We start from the raw sequence: 22,147 nt of genomic DNA, 5'->3' as shown, positions 1-22,147 counted from the left end.
ATATTACAACAGGTAGGCTATATCGCAGGTAACCAGAACGTACTTTCACTGTAATATAAGAGTTCATGGATCTGAAATTTGAAATCAAATTTCGATTGATTGATTGATTTTATTTTCACATTTTTATTTTTATTTTTTTCTTGTTTTCACAGGGGGTGGGGGTGGAACAACCTTTTAACTTCGCGCTTTATGCTTGATTTGACTAGTTAGCCGCTAAGGATGTCATATCATGAATCTGAACCTTCAACTGAAACATTGAAGCTGTAGACCCAATATTGAAACCAGACTCCTTTGTTTTCTTTTGGTTAATTATAAATTTCTAATCAATAAGTAAATGTATAAACATTTAATGAAAGGAAAAACTTGAGGCTTGAAAAGCAAACGGTACGGAAAATAATTTTGCTGATATTTCAAATGGGAAGCAATAAGACTAAAGTGGCCAGCAATGATAAAAAACGTTTAGCCAAAAAAGATCAAATTTCATGTTCCTTCAAACTCTGCGTTACTAATAGTACAGTGTATGCTTTGGATACCTGTTACACATTACTAAATATCAGCATGAATATATAAATAAAAAGTACAGATTCATGGGCATTGCAAAGTTCTTTATTTACCTTAGAACACTCTTCTTTAGAATTAAAATCAAAGCTCTTCTGTGCTTTATGATCCCCTGCATCTGAACTCAAAGCCCCTACCAAAGGCTCCTTGTCCTTTTTTTTATCACTGTGTTTTTCATTTTCTGTTCCATCTTGAGGAATTAGGTTTTCCTTCTGGAAGAGTGCTCGTCTGTATTTCTTGTAGCCTTGCATGGTTAGCTCTTCACGATATAATGCCTCCTCTATTTGTTCCCATTCTTTCTGGCCTTCTGGACTGAGTACTGGATAAACTGAAACATTGAACCATTCATTTTGTAAGAAAAGATATCTTTTAAAAAGTGACTTGAATATAGAATGGTTTCTCAATGATTCAGTGCATGGCCCAGACCTAATGTTAAAAAAGACACTCGGTCATCTTATTCTTGGATGCAGTAGCATGGGAATACAGCTGGTTATCATCAAACATGGCCGGTATAAGAAGAACCTCCCAAACTGATCAGAAGTGATAAAAGATCGCTGAAATAGCTGTACTCATACTGCCTGCAATGGATACAACATTTTGAGCATGATGCTTCATTTGAGCCTTAAGGCTGGGCCAAGTGATAATGAGAGTTGACAAAGTTCAAACCTCCATTTTTCATTTCACCTGAAACTCTAATGTACTCTTGGCGACTCCTCATCAACTCTCTAGCATTTCTACTGAATCTGAACCCGTTCAAACACTTCTTGACAAATTGTCGAGAGGGTTTCTTCCTGATTGGCTGATGCTGAGAGTTAAAGAAAACTCCTGCAAAAATCTGCTCTGTCAACTCTTGATGACCTCCCCCCCGCCTTGTCATCAGTGGTCCAAGCTTCTGGGAAAGGATGTTCGAAAGCCAGTTAATGCTCTCAGAGGATTAAAAGTTAAAGTCTGTAGTATTAATTTTTCTTGTATAGAAATGTTTTTCACTGCTTATTATTTGTGTGGTTTGAGATTGTTCAAATTCAAAACTGAAGGACAGACAATTTAAACAGAAAACTTCACCAAAGAGTTACAAACTGAAAACGAAATTCCCCCTAATCCTGGTTAGTTTATTCGGTCTTTGAACAACATAGCCATGGGTCAAGTAATACGGACAACATTTTGTTTCAACACTACAACAATTTTACATTGTGAGTTGTAGCAACATGTTTCACAATTCTGTTCTGTGACAAGTTGCTAAAATCTCCACAAATATCTTACCTAAGAATCCATCTATAGGACAAGCCAAAGGGGTCTCAAATCTCAATTCATAATGACATATTGTAGGTTCAACTACTGACATGACTTTGTTCTGCTCTCCACATCTTAATAATACCTGGGGATTCAATTGTAAGCAAATAATATAAAAATGAAGACACTCCTAATTTATATGAGGGCAAAAGGAATGGATCCAACTTATCCTTACTTTAGTCTTGAGCAAAATAATCTTAATTTATACTAATGTCTATCCAACTCTTGAAAAACTGTAGAAAGTAAAACAGTTATTTTTAACTATCTTTACTTCAAGCCAATGAAACATGTAACCACGTCCTATGATCAGCAGTGATTCACTGAATCGCTTTACACTGCCGTAAGTTACTGTAATTATCTTTATTGATTGCCTCAAAGAGCTAATTTTTTCTGTCCTATAATTTAGTCTCTGCAAGGAAGATCTCTTGTTATGTAGGAATGGGTAATTTTAAGAAAGGTTGCTCAACAAAATTGGGAAATTACAGTCATTCATATAGATTTGAGCAGGTTAGCTGGAGGATGTTTATATTGTCCCGTATCACGAGTTTCAACTAAGAAGACTTTTAGAAAGAAATGGTTTTCATGCACATTTTTGAACAAGTTTATCATATTTTTGACACAGTTAAAGGAAAAGCAGCAAATGAGAAGGGAAGAATTTATTATGTACAATTAATTAAGTGCAGCACAAACACATCTGAAATCATTATTACATGACTACTGATGATAACCGATATAATCAATGAAAATTGATAATCACAACTCTTTCAATCTTTGAATTTCATCTATTTCTGATACCAGTCAAATAATTTTTATTGATTTTACTGATCATTGATTTTCATCTATTGGGCACGCCAGGGCTGTATATACCTTTGTCTGCCGTGGTTTCTCTCCAGGACACATATCACCATTTGCAAACAGCATGGCTTGAAATGTGTTGTTGACAATGACCCATTCCTTCCACACACTGGGTAGCAAAACATACAAACACACTAAATTATATATATTTTAAAACCTGGAGTCTTGCCTAAATAGTTGTTACATGTAGGTGACATTTATATTAAGTAGCATAATATATAATGGTCAGTGAGTCGAACTCCAGATTGAGGGTAATCGGCATTGTGATCTTTTAAAAGCAAGACACTTTTACACTTCAGCAGAATGTATACATGGGTTCCAGTATAAAAAAAGTTGTAAATGGTGCCAGTAAATTGTTAGGACAAGCCAACGATAGCAACAATTTCATTTGTAACCAACATTATTATTTCTCCTGAATGACCACAATGGGTTAGGTACCCTGCCAGTGGGCAGTCATACTTCAAAGAGAAAAAACCTGGAGAACATTTTCTAACCTGTGATCTTTGTAAATGACTCTAGCCTAATTAAAGTACATGTTATTGATCAAATGCACAAGAGACTCCTCATACCCATATATGTCTTACCCTAGAATGCCTGCAAATGCATTCCATCTTACTGTTTGTTCCTTTTGAGTCACATTATGAAATGGACAGAACTCATACTTGTACCTGTAGAATCACAGATTATAATATATGACAATATTAGAAAATAAATAAATGTTACTTGGAAGTGAGCTTTCAGAAGAGATAAAGGCTTAAGATAACAACTAACGTTTTAGCTCAGAAAGCAAAAAATGTCTACATTGTTCAAAACTTGAGAACGAAGAGTGCAAGGTAGAGGACAGCAAGCTTGACTTGTTTCACTTGCAAGAAAGCGCATCAAGTGACATTGTTATGATGCATATTTTCTTGGCTGTCATGTTTCAGTTTTCTTACAACCAACATGACAAACATATTTGGCACTGCATCAAATCTGAGAAAATTTGACAGAAAGCATTTCATAGACTAATTTCTTGATTTTCACCAAGTGGAACCAGGAAAAGAGGTTTTTATCAACCCTTGCTGTGATGCTTCAGTAGACAAGAAACACTGGCTCACTGGCAAACTAAAAAGACAGTATTTTGCTGTTGTCGACAGTGTGTGGTACAAGCCATGTGTTATTTCAAAGTAAATTACATGATCTTAGTAGAACTGACCAATGACTGACTCTAAAGATGACTTCCACTCACGTTGATGAAATGTCAGTTGCCATTACAACAGTTCTATCCGAACTAAATTACATGCGTTGTACAATCACCAGCATTACAAGCACCAATACAGAACATAGTGAATTCAATAAACCCACCAAATTCATCAAGCTATTTACAAATACATTTTTATTGTATAAACACCAGTGAAATACCAGGATTTTTCCTTTTACTTCAAAAATCATATCTTCATCGCATGCAGTGAAGATACTATTTTTATCTTTCACACTGTGAAGATATCATTCCTTTTTGATAACATTTTTCTTGATAACTACACTTAAATTTGTTGATGTATGATTGAAAAATCGTCAGACCTTCTTCAGTCGTCTTCAGCAATCTTTGACGATCATCGGTAATCTTCGGAAAATGTTCGGAAATGTTTGGAAAATGTTCAGAAGCGTGTCTGGCCTTCAGAACAATTTTGGAAAATCTTTGGAAATCTTTGGAAAGTGGTCAGAAATCTTCGGAAAATCATCAAAAACATTGTCATTAGTATGTTTATGTAACAAACAGAATATTACATGCCTGCTTGTGGATATGAATTTTATCTTCTCATGTTCAACTCAATATCTCACTTGTTCGCTGCACTCACTCGTGAGATATGGAATTGAACACTCAAAGATAAAATTTGTTTCCATGCGTGGGCCTGTAATATCCTCTATTTTCACTTCATGAGTTTGGGCTTCTGGAAACTACGGAACATTTTCCTTGCAAAACTTCTTTCACTTGGACATTCATGCAGTTTGCTCATTTCGTTTTTCCAAAATATTAATCAAAATCAAATGAAAGTGTCTTGTTTGACTGACATTTTTCTGATTGGCTCAAATATGGCACCAGAGAAAAATTCCTCGGGAAAATTTGGTATGCTGCAGGTTATAGACGTCCTTCATGCTGGCACTATCTACAACTAAGAAGGACTTTGAGAAAGTCTACTAACATTTTTACTTAACTTGATTTACGGCACCTTTTTTAATAATAAACGAAACTAATGAGTGCTTTTTTTGCTGCTGTCAATCATAAAACCAGTATTATAATTATGAATATGATGACATTCAACAAACTTTGAAAAACAGAAACAAAAAAGTTAATCAAAATCTGCCAATCACAACCAACAAATGTGAACTTTTGAACTTGTTGAAGTGAGCAACTCTTTCCTGAGACATCTGCTAAGAGATTGACAGCAATAAAAAATACAACTTGCCATTCATTGAACATCGACCATGTGTTATTCAAAGACATAGTAATGGATCTTTCACTTTTAAATTAACAAACTACAATATGAAAGAAGTGGAAAGTCTTAAATGTAACCATGTTTTCCATCATCTTTATTTGAAGGCCAGCATTTGGAAGGTGACCACGACTTTCCTAGTATATTATATAATTTTTGAAACATAATCTAACTTGATGTTAAATTATTCCATTACCCATTATTTATTAAGGGAAAGCACTTTCCAGCCAAAACATGGAGATGGGGTGGCCCTGCAATAGACCCAAAAAAAGTCACCAATAAATATGGTCAATATGTGTGAAAAGTTAATTAGCATGATATTGATTGAGCCATATCAAACATTTAACTTCTAGGTGTTTGGAAATGTGATCAAACACTGTCTTGAGTGTTTGACATGTCTTCTCAATTGAAACTAAAACTAAGGAGAAAATGGAGAAAACCATAAAAATCTATGCTAATTAAGATCAGATTTCAAAACACCCTCACGGCCTTGGTTACCCTCAAGGAAAGCCGCTTAAAGCATTTCAAATTATTGTAGCCGTTAACCCAGAATTAAAGAATTAATCATAGCTGTCCAGTGACAACAGATTATGTCTTAAATTAATAAGTGTAATGAACTAATCAAAACTTAAAATAAAAACACGCCAGTCACAATTGAAATTTTATAAAGTATTGCTCCTAACTGGGTGAACAAACAATGTGGCTTGTTCTCTAGTACTATCCAGTTTGTTACGCAAAATGAAAGCAATAAAAATAAGTAAAAAAACACTTCAAGTTAACAGAAAATGATTGTATTGGAATAAAAACGTTCTCTGGTTAAAAATATATTAGAAACATAAGCTTTCGACTATCAGTCTATAGCCTTTAACGAATGAAAAATGTGGCGCGCAAGCGAAAATATATACGAATGGGGTGCGAAAAAATTGAGAATAAAAACAAGCGTGAAAAAAGCGAGAAGATAAAAATGTAAATGAGGCCTGATTACAATAAAATAGAGTATTGCTTAGGCAACGGTTTTGAGTTGTTATCCACGTCAACGGTTTTTGCTGTATGCCAAGATTCTAGTGTTTTCTGAATGCGGTAATTGCCCTTGTCAATGACGCAAGCATTGTCGAAATCAATGGAGTGATTGTTTTGCCACGCATGGTTGGCAACATTACAGCCATTTGAATAGTTCTTCAAGTTTCGTTGATGTTCCTTTCTTCGAGTTTGGAAGCATCTTCCGGTTTCTCCTATGTAATTCCAAGGGCAGTCTTTACATGGAATTTTGTAAACAACATTACATTGAAAATCTGAGGGTTGTCTGAACTTTGGTGACGGGAATTCTTGTTGAAGGGTTTTAAGTGGTTTGTTGACAACTCGGATATCATTTTTGCGGAGTAATCTTGTGAGGGGCTCGGTTAGGCCGCTGATGTAAGGGAGACATGCAAAACCCTGGTACGTATTAGATGGATCAGCCCATTTGAAGAACATAGAAACCAGTTCTTCTTGTGGAGGAACTGTAGATGGGGGTGGCTTCTTATTGAGAATGTTAGAAATAACAGCCGGTGGGTAACCATTAGCTTCTAACGTGGCCCTAACATGATTGGTTTCATGTGTTTTTCCTTCAAAGCTGCTAGGGAGGTTGGATGCCTGGAACAGGAGGGTCGAGGCCATGCTGATTTTGTGTTCTTTTGCATGATGGGAAGAGAAATCCAAATAATGGTCAGTATGGGTTGGCTTCCGAAATATATCAATAAAGGCAACTCCATTTCTTCTGGAAACCAAGGTGTCTAAGAAGGCAATTTGGCCGTTGTTTTCAAGTTCGATTGTGAAAGAAATTTTGGGATCACAGGCGTTAAGAGTATTGTGGAAGAAAGAAACGGCGTCCTTCTTGATAATCACAAAGCTGTCGTCAACATATCGTTTCCAAACCCCTGGTGGGACTGGTGAGGTACTGATAGCTAAATCCTCGATCACTTCCATACAGAGGTTAACAACAATGGGGCTAACTGGACTGCCCATTGCACAGCCGTGGATCTGTTTGTATATGCAGTTATTATAGACAAAATAATTGTTTGAAAGAGTGAAATCCAGTAGAGAAATTATGTCATCTGTGCTGAGAATTGCTCTGGATTGTAATGTGTTGTCATTGTTTAATTTGTTCCGAATGTATTCACAGGCTTTGTTGACTGGAATAGCTGTGAAAAGCGACACAACATCAAATGAGACCATAACTTCATCATCAGAGATTTCCATATTAGCCACTTCTTTGGCGAACTGTGAGGAATTGAGAACAGAATATCCATTGTGATTCTGTATCGGCGATAGGATTTCCGAAAGGAACTTGGATGTATTGTAAAGGGCGGAGCCAATGGAAGAAACAATCGGCCGAAGAGGGAAGCCCGGTTTGTGGTGTTTAATAGAACCATGGATGGCGGGAGGGGAACCGTCTGTAGAACGGAGTTTGCGATAAGTCAATTCATCAATCTTACTGTGTCTTTTAAGATCAAGGAGACAAAATAAGATTGATGAATTGACTTATCGCAAACTCCGTTCTACAGACGGTTCCCCTCCCGCCATCCGTGGTTCTATTAAACACCACAAACTGGGCTTCCCTCTCGGAAGCCAACCCATACTGACCGTTATTTGGATTTCTCTTCCCATCATGCAAAAGAACACAAAATCAGCACGGCCTCAACCCTCCTGTTCCGGGCATCCAACCTCCCTAGCAGCTTTGAAGGAAAAACACATGAAACCAATCATGTTAGGGCCGCGTTAGAAGCTAATGGTTACCCACCGGCTGTTATTTCTAACATTCTCAATAAGAAGCCACCCCCATCTACAGTTCCTCCACAAGAAGAACTGGTTTCTTTCTTCAAATGGGCTGATCCATCTAATACGTACCAGGGTTTTGCATGTCTCCCTTACATCAGCGGCCTAACCGAGCCCCTCACAAGATTACTCCGCAAAAATGATATCCAAGTTGTCAACAAACCACTTAAAACCCTTCAACAAGAATTCCCGTCACCAAAGTTCAGACAACCCTCAGATTTTCAATGTAATGTTGTTTACAAAATTCCATGTAAAGACTGCCCTTGGAATTACATAGGAGAAACCGGAAGATGCTTCCAAACCTGAAAAAAGGAACATCAACGAAACTTGAAGAACTATTCAAATGGCTCTAATGTTGCCAACCATGCGTGGCAAAACAATCACTCCATTGATTTCGACAATGCTTGCGTCATTGACAAAGGCAATTACCGCGTTCGAAAAACACCAGAATCTTGGCATACAGCAAAAATCGTTGACGCGGATAACAACTCAAAACCGTTGCCTAGGCAATACTCTATTTTATTGTAATCAGGCCTCATTTACATTTTTATCTTCTTGCTTTTTTCACGCCTGTTTTTATTCTCAATTTTTTCGCACCCCATTCGTATATATTTTCGCTTGCGCGCCACATTTTTCATTCATTAAAGGCTATAGACTGATAGTCAAAAGCTTATGTTTTTAATATATTTTTAACCAGAGAACGTTTTTATTCCAATATGTCTTATCCTGGTTACAGTTCTATTTTTAGAAAATGATTGTGGTAGTTTTTATTAATAATCTCAATTACCTAAAACAGGGCTTGGTTTCACTCTGGCCATAAGCTGTAGAACAATAATATTATTATTAATAGCAATGAAATTTGTACCAAATATTATAATAAAATAAATTGTCAATTTTGTTTAGAGCTTTCTCACTAAGAAACTAGCAGAAGTTTGAGTGAACTTTGAATGATTCAGAATATAAGTGAGTGTTTCTACTGCAGCTACACAATGTCATGTACATGTGCACTGTTTCATGTTGTATCAATTTATTATTGGCAGTGGTACAGAGAAAAGTGCAAGGTATATCCAGGTTGTTTTCTAATCATAAGCACACACCTTGTTTGCATTTTGGGGAGAGCTAGCCGGTTGATAATAGTTGTTCCTATGATAAAGGAAATAAAACATTCCAAATGAGGGTTACTTTCTTATAATTGGACAGGTAAGAAATTACCCAGACTAAGATAACATCATAACTGACTGCAGGTACATGTTGATGTAAGATAAGGCTCTAAAGAATACCACCATAAAATCTTAAAAATTGTTGTCACTGACTTAAAAATCTTAAAAATAGACGTTTCAGCTAAAATACTATAACCTTCTTCAGTGATGAAATGAATGTTAACTGTGTCTAAATGTAAATGAGATGTTTATAAGAATGTGAGGAACTCACTAGGGATTAATTTAGCATTTTGTAAATGTCTGGAATATGCACGTGGTCATTAATTGAATTACACGGACCAATTCTTAAAAAGCTGCCAAAGAACCAAACCACCTAAAGCATTAAATCAGCCCCAAAATAATCAGCCTCAAAGCCACAGAGGCTTTGTTACTTTCCCATATTTTCAAGGAATCTCTGAAAAAATTGCAAGAACTTTGGAACAATTCGACGTAAATGTTGCTTAATGTTACAGTTCCTAGGGAGTAATGCTTTAATTATCCCGACAAACACAAGCAATAAACACGCGTTCTATGGCGTAAAGGGGGGAACACCGCTCCGCAATCGGCGTGACAGACGAACTTCCATTGCGTGACCAAATGCCAAACTTATCTCCCCAGCGGTTAATTCTGCACTGGATCGGACAAGTCGGCGAGGCCAAAAGCTTGCGCGTCCTAGTAGCATAACTCTAAACGGCACTACGAGCTGACCTCCAGTCAGCATCGTGCTAGAGTGTAGACAGTTCTCAAGCCTTACTTATCTCCCCAGCACTACGAGCCGACTCCGCCGGCACGTGCTGGATCGGACAAGAAGAGGCATAAAAGAGCGTTAAATAGCGCCACTAAATTAGCGAAAACGAAGCTTGGGGAAGTCGCTGCAAGACTTAACCGCCACTGATACCTGCGGAGCAGGTATCCCCCCAAGCAAAAGAAGTGCCAAATTAAGAAAAGAGAACGCTGGCCATACGTGGCGCAGCGGACAATAGAACATTTTGAGGTGTACGGATGTACAGTTGGTAACAATCTGAAGACCATCTGCCAAGAACTTTAATCAACCAGTCTGGGAGACCAGCAGCAGCTGCCGTAGAGGCAGCGCCGATGCGAAAACTATGACCCTTAAGGGATTTATAAGGAAGACCGGCGTACCGGGCTGTGTCCCTAAGAAGGTGTACTACCGCCGACCTAGTAAGGTATCAGCCAGACTGAAATGAGAATAAGGGCCCCCGAGGGCACGCGGCGAGGAAGTATGAATGCATGGCAGTCACTGCGCAGAGCGGTGAGGGTGAACACGCAATTAAAAGCCGGTGACCCTCCCGAAAGACATCGGTCTTAGAAGATTTAAGAATGATTGACATCTGCCACGGGCTGGCCAGAGAGGGATGAAATAACACACAATTGGCCGATAGGTCAAATTGAGGGCGAAACTTAGATACCCCTTGATATGTAAATTCGCTGCAGCGAAGAAAACAAAAGAATGCTAGTGTGAAGGCAGCCCAAATCATAGAAAAATCCCGCTCACCCAACCAGGAGAGCAAAATGGGGCGTATGGTTAATAAAACCCTCGGGGTAACAGGTTGCCTTAGAACACGGGTATGACCCTGGTAGCAGAGAATGCCCCTAAGGACCTTTTTTAGTAAGAGTTTACCCAGGAGGGGGTCGCCATACCCACACGAAATGTGAAGATTGCGTACCGCGGCCAAGTAAAGTTTTATGGTGCTATGCTTAACTTTTCTAGCCAGGTAAGTGGAAAAATATATTAAGGTGCCCTCCAAGGCTGGAAGGATATCCCCATCGCTAGAGATGAGCCTGTTCATGAGACAAAATTGGATAAATTGCTTTTTCCCCAGAAGCGTACGTACGATTAGTAGTCCAGGCCAGGCCCCAGTTTGCGTACTTCGTAACTTCTTCTTTCAGAGGGTCATGAGCGAAGGCAGGATGGTGTAAGGGGTTCGCTCAGCTGTTGGAGCAGCTGCCCGGAAACGAGATACCTGAAAGTGTGAGAGAGCGTCAGCAATCTCATTGGAGATTCCCGGAACATGGCGGGCCCTGACAAAGAAGTTATGTTTCATAGATATAAGGACAAGAAACCGCAGGAGGTCCATAATACGGGGAGCTCTTGAGCGACCCGAGTTCAAGATGGCGACCACTGATTCGTTATCGCACCAGAACTGGATACGTTTCCCAGAAAAATGGGGAAACCATAGAGCACAAGCTACAACTATGGGGAAGAGTTCCTACCATTCGATGCTTATGCCCCGGTCTTTGTTAAGTTGCATATGGGGAGGCCACCTACCCTGAAACCATTTCCCAATATCCCCCAAAACCGATAGTACCCGAAGCGTCGGTATACAAACTCATGTCCGGAGACGGGGTGACGGTAGAGTCGAGGAAAAAGGAACGCCCATTCCACCCGGCAAGGAAGGCTTTCCACATATTAAGGTCCTTGAAAAATTCCTTGTTAAGACGGATGTGATGGAAACGGTTGGGTACGCCCCTGGTAAGGTCAATCATACGTTGCAGGAAAGTCCTCCCTGGAACGACTGCTTTGCATGCGAACTGCAGGGTACCTATAAGTGATTGGAGTTCAATCAAACGCACTGAACGGCGACCCGTAAAAGAATCTAAGAGTGCCCGGGTGCGAAGTTTGTCCTCGGGAAGACGGGCCTCCATACGAGTACTATTGAGCTCAATACCCATGAATTCCAGTACTTGGGAGGGGCCCAGGGTCTTTGACGTGACTACAGGAGCACGAACCGACATGAAAAGGCGTAGTAAGGTGCTGAAACTGGACAAGCATTGCAAGCGGGATGCCTCGGCAATAAAGAAGTCGTCTAAAATGTGAATGACGTTCCCCAGGTTATAATTGTTTTTCAGGATCCATTCCAGGGCATCAGATAATTGATTGAAGAGGTACGGGGCACTGCGGAGCCCAAAGGGGAGATAGAGATCGACATAGTATTGATTCTGCCAGTAAATGCCTAACAGTTGCCAATTACCAGGATGGACAGGGATCAGGCGAAAGGCTGATTTAAGATCTGTTTTTGCCATGAAAGAGCCCCGACCCAGGGACTTAATGATGCTTATTGCATCATCTACCCGAACATATTGGAGGGAATAGGGGTCCTTAGGGATATAATCATTAATACTGTCGCCCTCGGGATATGAGAGATGGTAGATGGTACGCCATTCCGTGGAATGTTTCTTAGGAACCACACCCACGGGGTGACACTGGAGGTTAGGAAGGGGAGGGTCATTGAAAGGTCCTGCTACCCGCCCAAGATTAATCTCCTTAGCAAGATTTGTAGAGACAACTTTAGGGTGTTGAGTCGCGGAAACGAGATTGCGGGACACCCGGGATTTTTCAGGACCGGTATAGCCGACATGCGTGCCATAGCGTAAACCACTAATTAAATTATTTACAAAATTACGGTTAGGGTGCTGGGATAATTCCCTTTCTAAAACATTAACGTCAATTGGGGTGGATACAGGTGGTGACTTGTTCCTAGCCTGGAGGTGGACCTTATCTCTTGCTGCGTTCGCCAGTGCTTGGGCTCTGATACCGCTGGCTACTCTGGTCCTTCCTAGTGGAACTTCTTGGGCAGCTGAGGATGGAGTGGCTGGGGGAGTGGCAGCGTCGGCAGACATGTGGGAACTGGCAGGAACTGGAGGTACACCAAACTGCGCGGTTGAATCTGAAACACACAGGCCCAGTCCTGGATTGCTGGCGGGAAGGGTCGGCACTCGGGCAGTCGCTGTGGCTGTGGTAAGGACTGGAGCAGACAATACAGTGCGGTTTAGCTAAGCCCGAGAACGTCACAGTCCAAAGTTCGCGGTCAACCTGGCCCCAATTGATAGTTAAATCACTGGTGGCCCGGCGGCGAAATTGTTCGTCGTAGGTCAGCCAGGACAGACCCTTAAATTTGGAAGCCGCACAGCTGATCGTTTGCTGATACTTTAAAAGTTCCAGGGAACGGCGAGGATAGGCTGTGACCAGAACTAACATGCAGGTTGTGTAAGCGTCTAACCACTTGTGAAAAGTGTCTATGATTGGCTTACGTTTACGGACCATGGTCATCCGAGAGGAGGGGGCTGAGCTGGAGTCATCAAAACGGAGCTGGAGCTCTGGGACCTGGGGTCGAGAAAGCGAGTCGGGGAGTAACAAGGCAAATTCAATGTATTCACCCCACAACATTTTTTCCTCAGTGCTTTTTTCCAAAGCCCTTTGGAAGCTGAGTGGCGTGGCTGCGCCAGGTCTTCGCTGTTGCGGACCAGATGAGGAAGACGGAAAGGAATGAAAAGACTGGGCGGTGTCGGGAACGGCCTGAGAGCGATGATTATGTAAGGCCTCGGCGACGGATTGCTGTACGGTCCGTTGGATAGCAGCCAACTGCCCAGCCGTAAACGGCATTTGCTGTTGTTCCATGGCCTGTGCGTGACCGTCCAGTGTGACGGATTGTTCGACAGGGTCCAAGTCCAGTGGCATTTCAAAGTCGTCCTCTGAACTCACGGAGGAAGAATCGTCGGTGACTTCAGCGACTGGATCGGGCTGTTCAACAGCTGGCCGTGCTAAATGCGTTTTGCCCTTGCCCTTGCCCTTTTGGACGCGGCCAGCCGGCTTTCTTCCCACGGCCGAAGGTCTTTGCGTTGGCTGGGAGGCGTTTCGTAGGCGTTTAACCAGTTGAGCCTTGCTCCCGGTAATAGGAAGGTTAAGTGCCTGAAGGCGAAGACGAAGAACTTCTGAGGTAAGTGAAGCAAGGCATTCTCCACTTTTCGGGCGACGTGGACGACGGTTGCGAGCCTGAGGTTTCGGAGCGCCACGAGGACGAGCCATAGTTACAATTTCGAGGGCTAACTAAAAGTTACAGTAGTGATATAACGAGCGAATGATGCTAAAGTCCAAGCTAAGCCTCTTTTATAGGTAGACTGATGTCTAGGTTTAAACCAATATAAAATCGTGTACCATGAAACGTACAGAGTCCATGCGGCCTTGAACGAAACAAGAATGGGGCTATTTAAAAGACTAGCCATACAAAAAGCATGATATAGTTAAACTGGACGTTGTTGCAACATGTATACGTGAAAGGCTATTGTGAATATTGTTTAAACTAGACAAGAAAGACTTCTATAATGTTCTAACGCGTAACAGTTCTATTGCGTTACGTTTAACAACAGTAAGCTAGTGACTGTATGTAAATAGCGTCACGCTCCATTAACTGCGCTTTAACGATTGACTTTAAAGCTTTATCATAAACCCGTCAAAACGGTTGGTTCGATCCTGAAGAAACCGAAGGACAAATTCAACCAAGACCTGTCAACTGGTGTTGTGTATAAAATCAATTGTAAAAACTGTGAAAAACTTTACATCGGTCAAACATCCAGAGCACTGAGATCCAGAACAAAAGAACATAAAAGAGCCGTCCTCACATGTGACAAGAACTCTCTTCTGGCGCAACACTGTATGAAAAACAACCACGAATTTGATTTTAATAATGTCAAGGTCATAGACCGCTGTCCCTTGTGGTCGCGTAGACTGTTCTTGGAAGCGTGGCATTCCATTCGCGAACCAAACTCAATTAATGACCACACGCACATTCCAGACATTTACAAAATGCTAAATTAATCCTAGCGAGTTCCTCACATTCTTATAAACATCTCATTTACATTTAGACGCCATTAACATTCATTTCATCACTGAAGAAGGTTTTTAGTATTTTAGCCGAAACAGTGACAACAATTTTTAAGATTTTATTACTATGCCTGACTACAACTACAGTATTTTTAATACCACCATACACTAAATAATATTATGTTTGGGCATTGGTTGAGCCTGCCATCGTCACGGCCCATGGGAAGGAGGTTATTGGGATAAACAAACTCTACGTCATTCTTTGTAACCTGAGTGAGTGGCAATAATATTTATAAGGAACTGGAAAACTAGTATGTTTTATACAGTCATGGACCTACCTCTCAAAATTGTTATACATAATTAACAAACTACTAACAGTAAATTCAACATTTGGTTTGCAGCTTTAAAAGTTTGGAATAATTTGAATAAAAGTAAAATTTTCCTTAACCCCTAAAAATTTTACAGAACAAAGTTAAACTTAACATGTTACAATCACATTGCCATCATTCATTCATTTGGTACTTACTGGTGGCACTACTTATTTACTTCTAGATATCAAGTGATTCACTGATTTATTAAATCCATTTTGAAATCACTGGTTATCCTTGCAATCTGATTGGCTCTCAGTGGTGCAATTTATTCAGCCAATGAGAATGGGACAGTAAAACAAAACAACCAATCAGATTTCAAGATTAGTTTAAAGTAATCAATAAAATTTCAGGAAAATGAAAGGCAAAAGGCCACTTTGTGGAGAATTTTGCAACTATCATTGCCAAAACTTTGTTGTTATTGTACTTTTTTTCCAAAAAAATTGACGAATTTAATTAATTACAGTTTCTGAATGATGATTATGAGCTCCTTCAGGCTGAAGACCTACTTTAATGGAAGTTTCCAACTTTCAGTGTCCATTTTGATGAATATTTTGGCGATTTTTCTTCAACATGTGCTCAAGATCCGTATGATACCGAGTCCAGTAAAACATAAACAAATGAAAACAACACAACAACAAATTCAGAGCCATCTCAAGAAGGTAGATGTTTCCAGGTTTCTGGTAGTTTCAAATGGAGCAACAAAAGAGCTCAACTCTGTCGCTGTGAATAAACATAGTCAAAATACGCCACACTGCACAAAATAGTGAATGAATGAATGTCTTGCGAAGCCCGTGCCAGTCCCGCCATCTTGGAAATATCTTAAAACAAATGTAGCCGAAAGAACTTGATAAGTTCCTGAGTATTGAGTCCTATGCCGAGGTCACAAAAAGAAACGGAGATGATAACGAGCTGGACTCCCTCAAAATCATGCCATTGAACGGTATGTAAAAGGAAAAAACGTACTATGCACTGGGCATCGTGCACTCGAGGGAGTTTCACAACTCAAAAGAAATCGATCGCAGAATTACACAGGATATGCACCTCTAAATTCCTTCTCCAAAGACAATGAAAAATCTCAGCCTCAACCACAGAAGAAAGGAAGGCCTTCCATAATTGATTCAGGCGACGAGAATTGAACTTTTATCCCTGAAGTACACTATTTTCGTTCTGACTTCAGAACTGCTTGTTTCTTTGTCATGCTCGAATAAGTTTTCGTCACATGACATCGTTTTGCATACTAAATGAGATGTAAACGCGTTTCTGGTTCCGCTTTTTTTAACAAACCGGCTACTGAAACAGTACACCAAAAATCTAAATTTAAGGCGATAAAATTGTGTGATTTCAAAATGGATTTAATAAAGTGGCAATTGAACTTCAGGTCGTGCAATTTTGGTCTGAAATCATACTTGTGATTTCAAATCGAACTCGCGCTGTGCGCTCGTTCGATTTGGAAATCACGCGTATGATTTCAGACCAAATTGCACTCCACTCAGTTCAATTACCATTATTTTATTCCACTTACTGACCAGTCCTTATTTGTATTTTCTTCTTCTTATTTTTTCTTCTCATTTTCTTTTTTCTTTTTTCTTATTTTGTCTCCATATTGCTCCCCCCTCCCCCTTTAAGCTTTACTTCCAACCAACTTCTTTATATATAAAAAAAATACTTACTATTTAATTTCACTCAGCTTGATTGGCTTTTATGTTATTCTGGCATGGGTTAATTTAACTAATTTTCTGTTTCAATTATCTTTTTTTTTGTAATTCAGAGTTTTTTCTATTTTGGTAATAAAGTGTGCATTGTTGTTGTTGTTGTTTTAAATGTTATATCCTTTCCAATGTGGTCAAAAAAAGAATATCAAGTTAACAAATAGATTCCATGTTGCCATGCATCTGTTCAGTAATAAATCACAGATGACGTAAAAATGGGGTAAGAACAAAAAAGTGGCACATGAGGCGATAGCCGAGTGTGTCACTGATGTTCTTACCACATTTTGACGTCTTCTGTGATCTATTACTGAACAGACGCACGGCAACATGGAATCTATTTGTTTTATATAATAATGAAACAAACTACTACAGATAAAGCTTTTTTCATTTCAAAGTCTCTCAACATAACTCGAAAGCCGGCCTTTGCCCACTTTGGCGAACACGAAAAAAGCCATTTGATGTAATCTGTTGTCTATACAAATTGAAGCACTCTCATTGGTTGCTATGCATAGCAAAGAATTGTGATTGGTCCAGGAAAATCATGCCACTGTCAAACTTGACTCAAGCGTCGCTTCTCGTGGAATGAAAACTTACAGCGAAAGCAGAATTGAACTGCGAAATCTACAAATCTTAAAGAAAATGCTGGATAAGTCAAGTCAGTTTTTGTCATCAGAGCAGCCCTGTGAGCCAAAAAGCTTGGGTGTTGCCTCGAACATTGCAGGAGTTCAAAAACTACGCTCTGAAAAATTGTGACTGCGGTCAACCTGGAGGTCATTCGATTCGAGTTTTGAATGAATGGAGCGTAAGTGATGGTGGAAATTTGAGTCCTCTGTGGTTGGTGAATCTCAAATCAGTTTGAAATAGTATCGGAGACACCTTTTAGCTGCAATACAGTTGGCCGTGAGCTGTAGTGAGCTATACTTTGCTTGCTGCTGTGCCCTGAAATGGACTGGAACATTTGCATCCGAAAGCAAGGTTATCTGTTCATTTTAACTGATATTAAGAAGTGGTTTTGATGTTTTATTCCAGACAATCACTGTGTCAACAATTATTTTGAGACTGAGCTGAAAAGTTCAATGTTTTAAATAAATTAATCTCATAAACATTTTGTTTATTGGGTTTGTTAAATTCGAGATAAAGCAATGGTTCTCGGCTTACCAAGACTAATTTTTAATTTGTGTTTGGTTTAGTCTCGCTCAACTGCTGACTGACTGCTCAAGTATTTTTTCTGAGTCATTTTCTAAAACAGAAACGGCTTTATCTTTCTTCTTCCTGCTAGACTATGCTTCTGGTAGCTGTTCAATGCCTGGACAAGACTTTCTTGTACCTTATCTTTTGCCCAATCATGTAAAATATAATCTAAATTCTCAAAACTTTCCACCATTTTAAAACACAGAGGGAAAAACTTTGAAATGATGACGTCAGTCGTGCATATGTCCTCTAATAGATCATAGGCGAGAACCAATCAAAATGTGAGAATAACGTGGGTTATTATATAATTCAATATAGATATCAAGTTTGTTTGTTCAATATCAAGTTTGTGTGACCAGCTAGTTCAATTGACCTAGCTGGTTACACCAAGAGTAAAGGTCAAACTTTGTACATATGTTAAATATGTTAAATATGTTAGCTCAAATTCCAAATCCTAGTCAGAATGAGTGTACAATACCCAGGTGATGTGATTTGAGTGAGGTCTGTTGTTTTTTTGGCTTAAGTCTTGATTCTCTAAATGACTGTCATCTTGGTTTGACACAAAAAAGGTCTCATTGGCTGCTTTCAATGACATTCTCAGCCATTGTTTCTGCCTATCCTTATGTTGCAGTTGATCAGTACGAATATGCACATCATGATCATCATCATCATCTGTCCTCATTGTGCCATTGGACACATAAGGCCTTTTATTGTAATTTATAGACATGAGTGTTTTACCAGAAAATACACCACTAAAACTCATACAAAACCACACCTGGAACTTGGGTGATGTATTTTCCATACCCTCACTACTGACGATATTGATGATTTCACTGATATCAAGTTTGTCTCTTAAATTGTCCTTAAATTCATTGGTGTATGATCAAAACATCTTTGTGTCTTCCTTGAAAGTCTACAGCAATCTTCCATAATCTTCAGAAATCTTCGGTTTTGGAGAATTTTTCAGAAATCTTCGGAAAGTGGTCGGAAATCTTCAGAAAATGGTCAAAAATGCTGTTATCAGTATGTCTGTATAATAAAAAGAACATTACACATTAGCTCAAAGATATGAATTTTATGTTCTCATGGTAAGAACAATACAATATCTCACTTATTCGCTGCACATACTCATGAGATATTGTTCTTGCCACTCGAACATAAAAGTCATATCTTCTCGCCACCGTGTAATATCCTCTATGAATCTGTACAATCTTCATGTATTTGTGCAGGTGACTTCTAAATTAGTTTCGATTTACAGGATTGTTAAAAGTTAAGCTGACCAGGCCATCTACATGTACTTCATGATCTCAGTTGACTGCTAGCTTTTTGTCTGATTCTTTTGAGAGAGATGACAAAATCAGTTGCTTACTCCCACGAGAAAGCCTGACTTAGATAGTCCAAGTGTGGTTTTCCGTTGGCTGAGGAACGAAAGAAGCGGAAAACATTTTTCTCACATAAGGCTGGGAGTCTGGGTACAGGTGTGCGGGGGGTTTCAGGTCACGTGGCTTGTGTAAGGTTTCAGTTTTTGTTTTGCCATCTGCCATTGCCTGACATGCCCCACCCACCCACCCGTGAAGTACTTGTAGAATGTGTTAAGTTGAGGTGAAATTATTCTCTAGCCACTTTTTGTGTCATTGTAAGACAATAAAGGTCAGGCTGTATGGTTCAACTTGGCATGGCGCCCAGTGGTGTGTGAGAATTATTACTAGTAGTAGTTGGTAACCTATGATTGTTCCATTCAAAAAGTAAATACTGATAACATATAGATTTAGCCAAGCATAAAAGCGGAGCCCCTGATTACAATAATTAACCATAAATGAAAAGAGGATTTTTTCCCCTGGATGAGAAACTCAAAAAATGATCAATTGTGTGCATGATTGTTCAGTGTGTGATTTCACTAATTTTTTCAAGTTACATTTTAACAAACCATACCAAATGAGTGTACCCAAGATTGTAGAAATTATATACGCAATAACTCAGAGACAACTGTGCAAGGAATAATTATGTTGGAAGAAAAGTCAACAACATGTCAGGGTTCAATTTCTGTCAAAATTTTGCCTTTGCATGTACTCTCTCCCTCTCCCCCAGAGTAATAACCTGGCTTGAGCCCGCGATCCAATAAAAAACCCAGTACCTAGTCAGCGGTCAACTTCAAAAAAAAACACGCGACCTCGATGAGCTCTTGACCTGAGCCCACAATATGGTCACCTGATACTGGTCAGTGGATACCTTGTTTTGACAGCTGTCAATTAATCATAACATGGATGTTGAATATTAAAGATGTACCTATGGTAACGGTGTTATTCTCTTATTTTTCAAGGAATGGGGCTTGATGTCCGGATGGATGGATGTACGTACATACAGACAGTCGTGTGACAACCAAAATTTTTGAGATCAATGGGCTACCAAATTTTCTAAGGTATTGGACTCTGCTAACGCACCTTCGGCGCACAGGAGCTCCGCTACAACTAAACATGACTATTGGCACATTTTATAAAGCACTCCTAAATTTGCTGCAAAAATCAAAACCAGATTGTATATTTTTTTAAAAGAAACAACTGAGGTCATAGATATGTCACAACCATTTTGTATTAAATAGGTGTAAGCAAAAGTAGTATCATCTAAATATAAATTGGCCTTTATTCATACTCACAATCCAGACCTGTATACAGCTGGTTCTTCCACAATTTTCACCTTTTCAAGTCTGGTCACTATAAATGTATGTGAATGGTGGAATTAATATGATTAATAATAACAGAGGTGTACATAATTATTAATATCATGTTAGCTTCTGGCAAAGTAGTATAAGCTGATGGGGCAGTTGAGTCACCAACACTCAACCTCTCTGAAGTGATTTTCAAGTGCAAGTTAAAAATAAAACAAGAAGATCTTTAAGATCTTACAACCGCGCTTTTAAAAGTTAACTGTTTTGATAGCATGAGTGACCCGAAGAAAAAAAACGAAAAAAAATATCGGTTTTGAACCTATTTCCAGCAAATTTGGCACACTGGAAGCTGAGAAAATTACTCTATTTCTGGTCATCATTTTTCAGCTCTTTTCGTCATATCCCCCCCTCGGGAGGGTTTTGTAAAGTTAGCGAATTAGTTGCAAGCCACCGTAATGGTGATTGCTGTTGGCGAAATGTTTATTTGCTAAAAAATTGCGGCCAAATCTTTCGGAGATGGAAGTCAGGACATTTGTAAGGATACAGAAAGTAATTTGGGACCAGTTGCTGACTTGTAAGGCTGAAATTATCCAGAAGTAAGGTTTTTTTAACGTGAACGTAACGAAGGCCACGTGGTGAATAAATTATCGGCTCTTCTCACTGTCTCGTTCTGTTTTTTGTTTCGTTCTCTTTTGGAGTCCGCCGAGGTCATTTTTTCGTCTAAATAACTTGAGAAAAGTTCGAAAAAGATGTTCCTCTTGAATTTTCAGCTTTCAGGCAATAATCCTGGATTTTTTTGACCGAAACGTAGGTTCACTGGTTATGTTAATGTGTTTCGGTGGCTATGGGCGACCGTCGCTTCCTTTGTCGACTCATGCAATGAAGCTAGGTTACAAAAAAAATCTAATAATATTTAGTTCTGGTTTTGTTCGATTTCGTTGAAATTTTAATATAATGAAGCTGGATTGTCAACGAATAGATTTTAATACTGCCGATATGAGGTAGCTATTAACGCTAAAGTGATATATCGCTTCGATGTCAGGGTTTTGAAGAGATTTTTTTGCAACGTGTAGGTTCGGCGTGATTTTGTAATCTGAGATTTCTGTTGACCCTGAAGAAACAAGGTTTGGCGAGTAAACATTACCGATTGCGTAATTCAAAGTTGGCCGAGTGGAGATCTGCGTCTGGTCTCCGACAAAAAAAAAATAAAAAAAAATAAACCAAGGGTAGAACATGAACCGCGCTCGGCCCATGGCCGCGCGGTTAAAAAAAACTTACAGTAACCATAAAATATGTTAACTAACAGTATAGATAAACGGTTTGCAATGCATACTTGTGGTTTTATGGCTAGTGTTATTCCATTGGGTTGACATATTCTAGTCTTACGAGTAGGCAACT

General features: G+C 39.4%; 1 protein-coding gene and 2 pseudogenes across 2 annotated transcripts in view; all 3 read right to left on the bottom strand.

Moving 5' to 3' along the window:
* The window catches only part of LOC110047861 (N-acetylglucosamine-1-phosphotransferase subunit gamma-like), a 31,565-nt gene that overhangs the window by 5,504 nt on the left and 3,914 nt on the right, over positions 1-22,147 (bottom strand). Inside the window, exons 2-9 of one of the 2 annotated variants that reach the window (XM_020753607.2) lie at positions 20,738-20,795; positions 9,089-9,134; positions 8,779-8,812; positions 5,374-5,428; positions 3,288-3,371; positions 2,716-2,812; positions 1,819-1,933; positions 615-886 (exon numbers count right to left, since the gene is read on the bottom strand). In XM_020753607.2, coding sequence (XP_020609266.2) covers positions 615-886; positions 1,819-1,933; positions 2,716-2,812; positions 3,288-3,371; positions 5,374-5,428; positions 8,779-8,812; positions 9,089-9,134; positions 20,738-20,795 — 761 coding nt within the window. The remainder of the gene's footprint in view (positions 1-614; positions 887-1,818; positions 1,934-2,715; positions 2,813-3,287; positions 3,372-5,373; positions 5,429-8,778; positions 8,813-9,088; positions 9,135-20,737; positions 20,796-22,147) is intronic. The other variant, XM_089289707.1, reaches the window with a different exon arrangement.
* Positions 6,356-8,769, bottom strand: LOC149112063 (uncharacterized; annotated as a pseudogene).
* LOC149112062 (uncharacterized) lies at positions 9,724-20,731 on the bottom strand (annotated as a pseudogene).

This window comes from Orbicella faveolata, unplaced genomic scaffold, assembly GCF_042242905.1.
Source record: "Orbicella faveolata isolate gen_17 unplaced genomic scaffold, um_ofav_v1 contig_2, whole genome shotgun sequence".
NCBI lineage: Eukaryota > Metazoa > Cnidaria > Anthozoa > Scleractinia > Merulinidae > Orbicella > Orbicella faveolata.
This window is presented reverse-complemented; position numbering and strand designations above follow the sequence as displayed.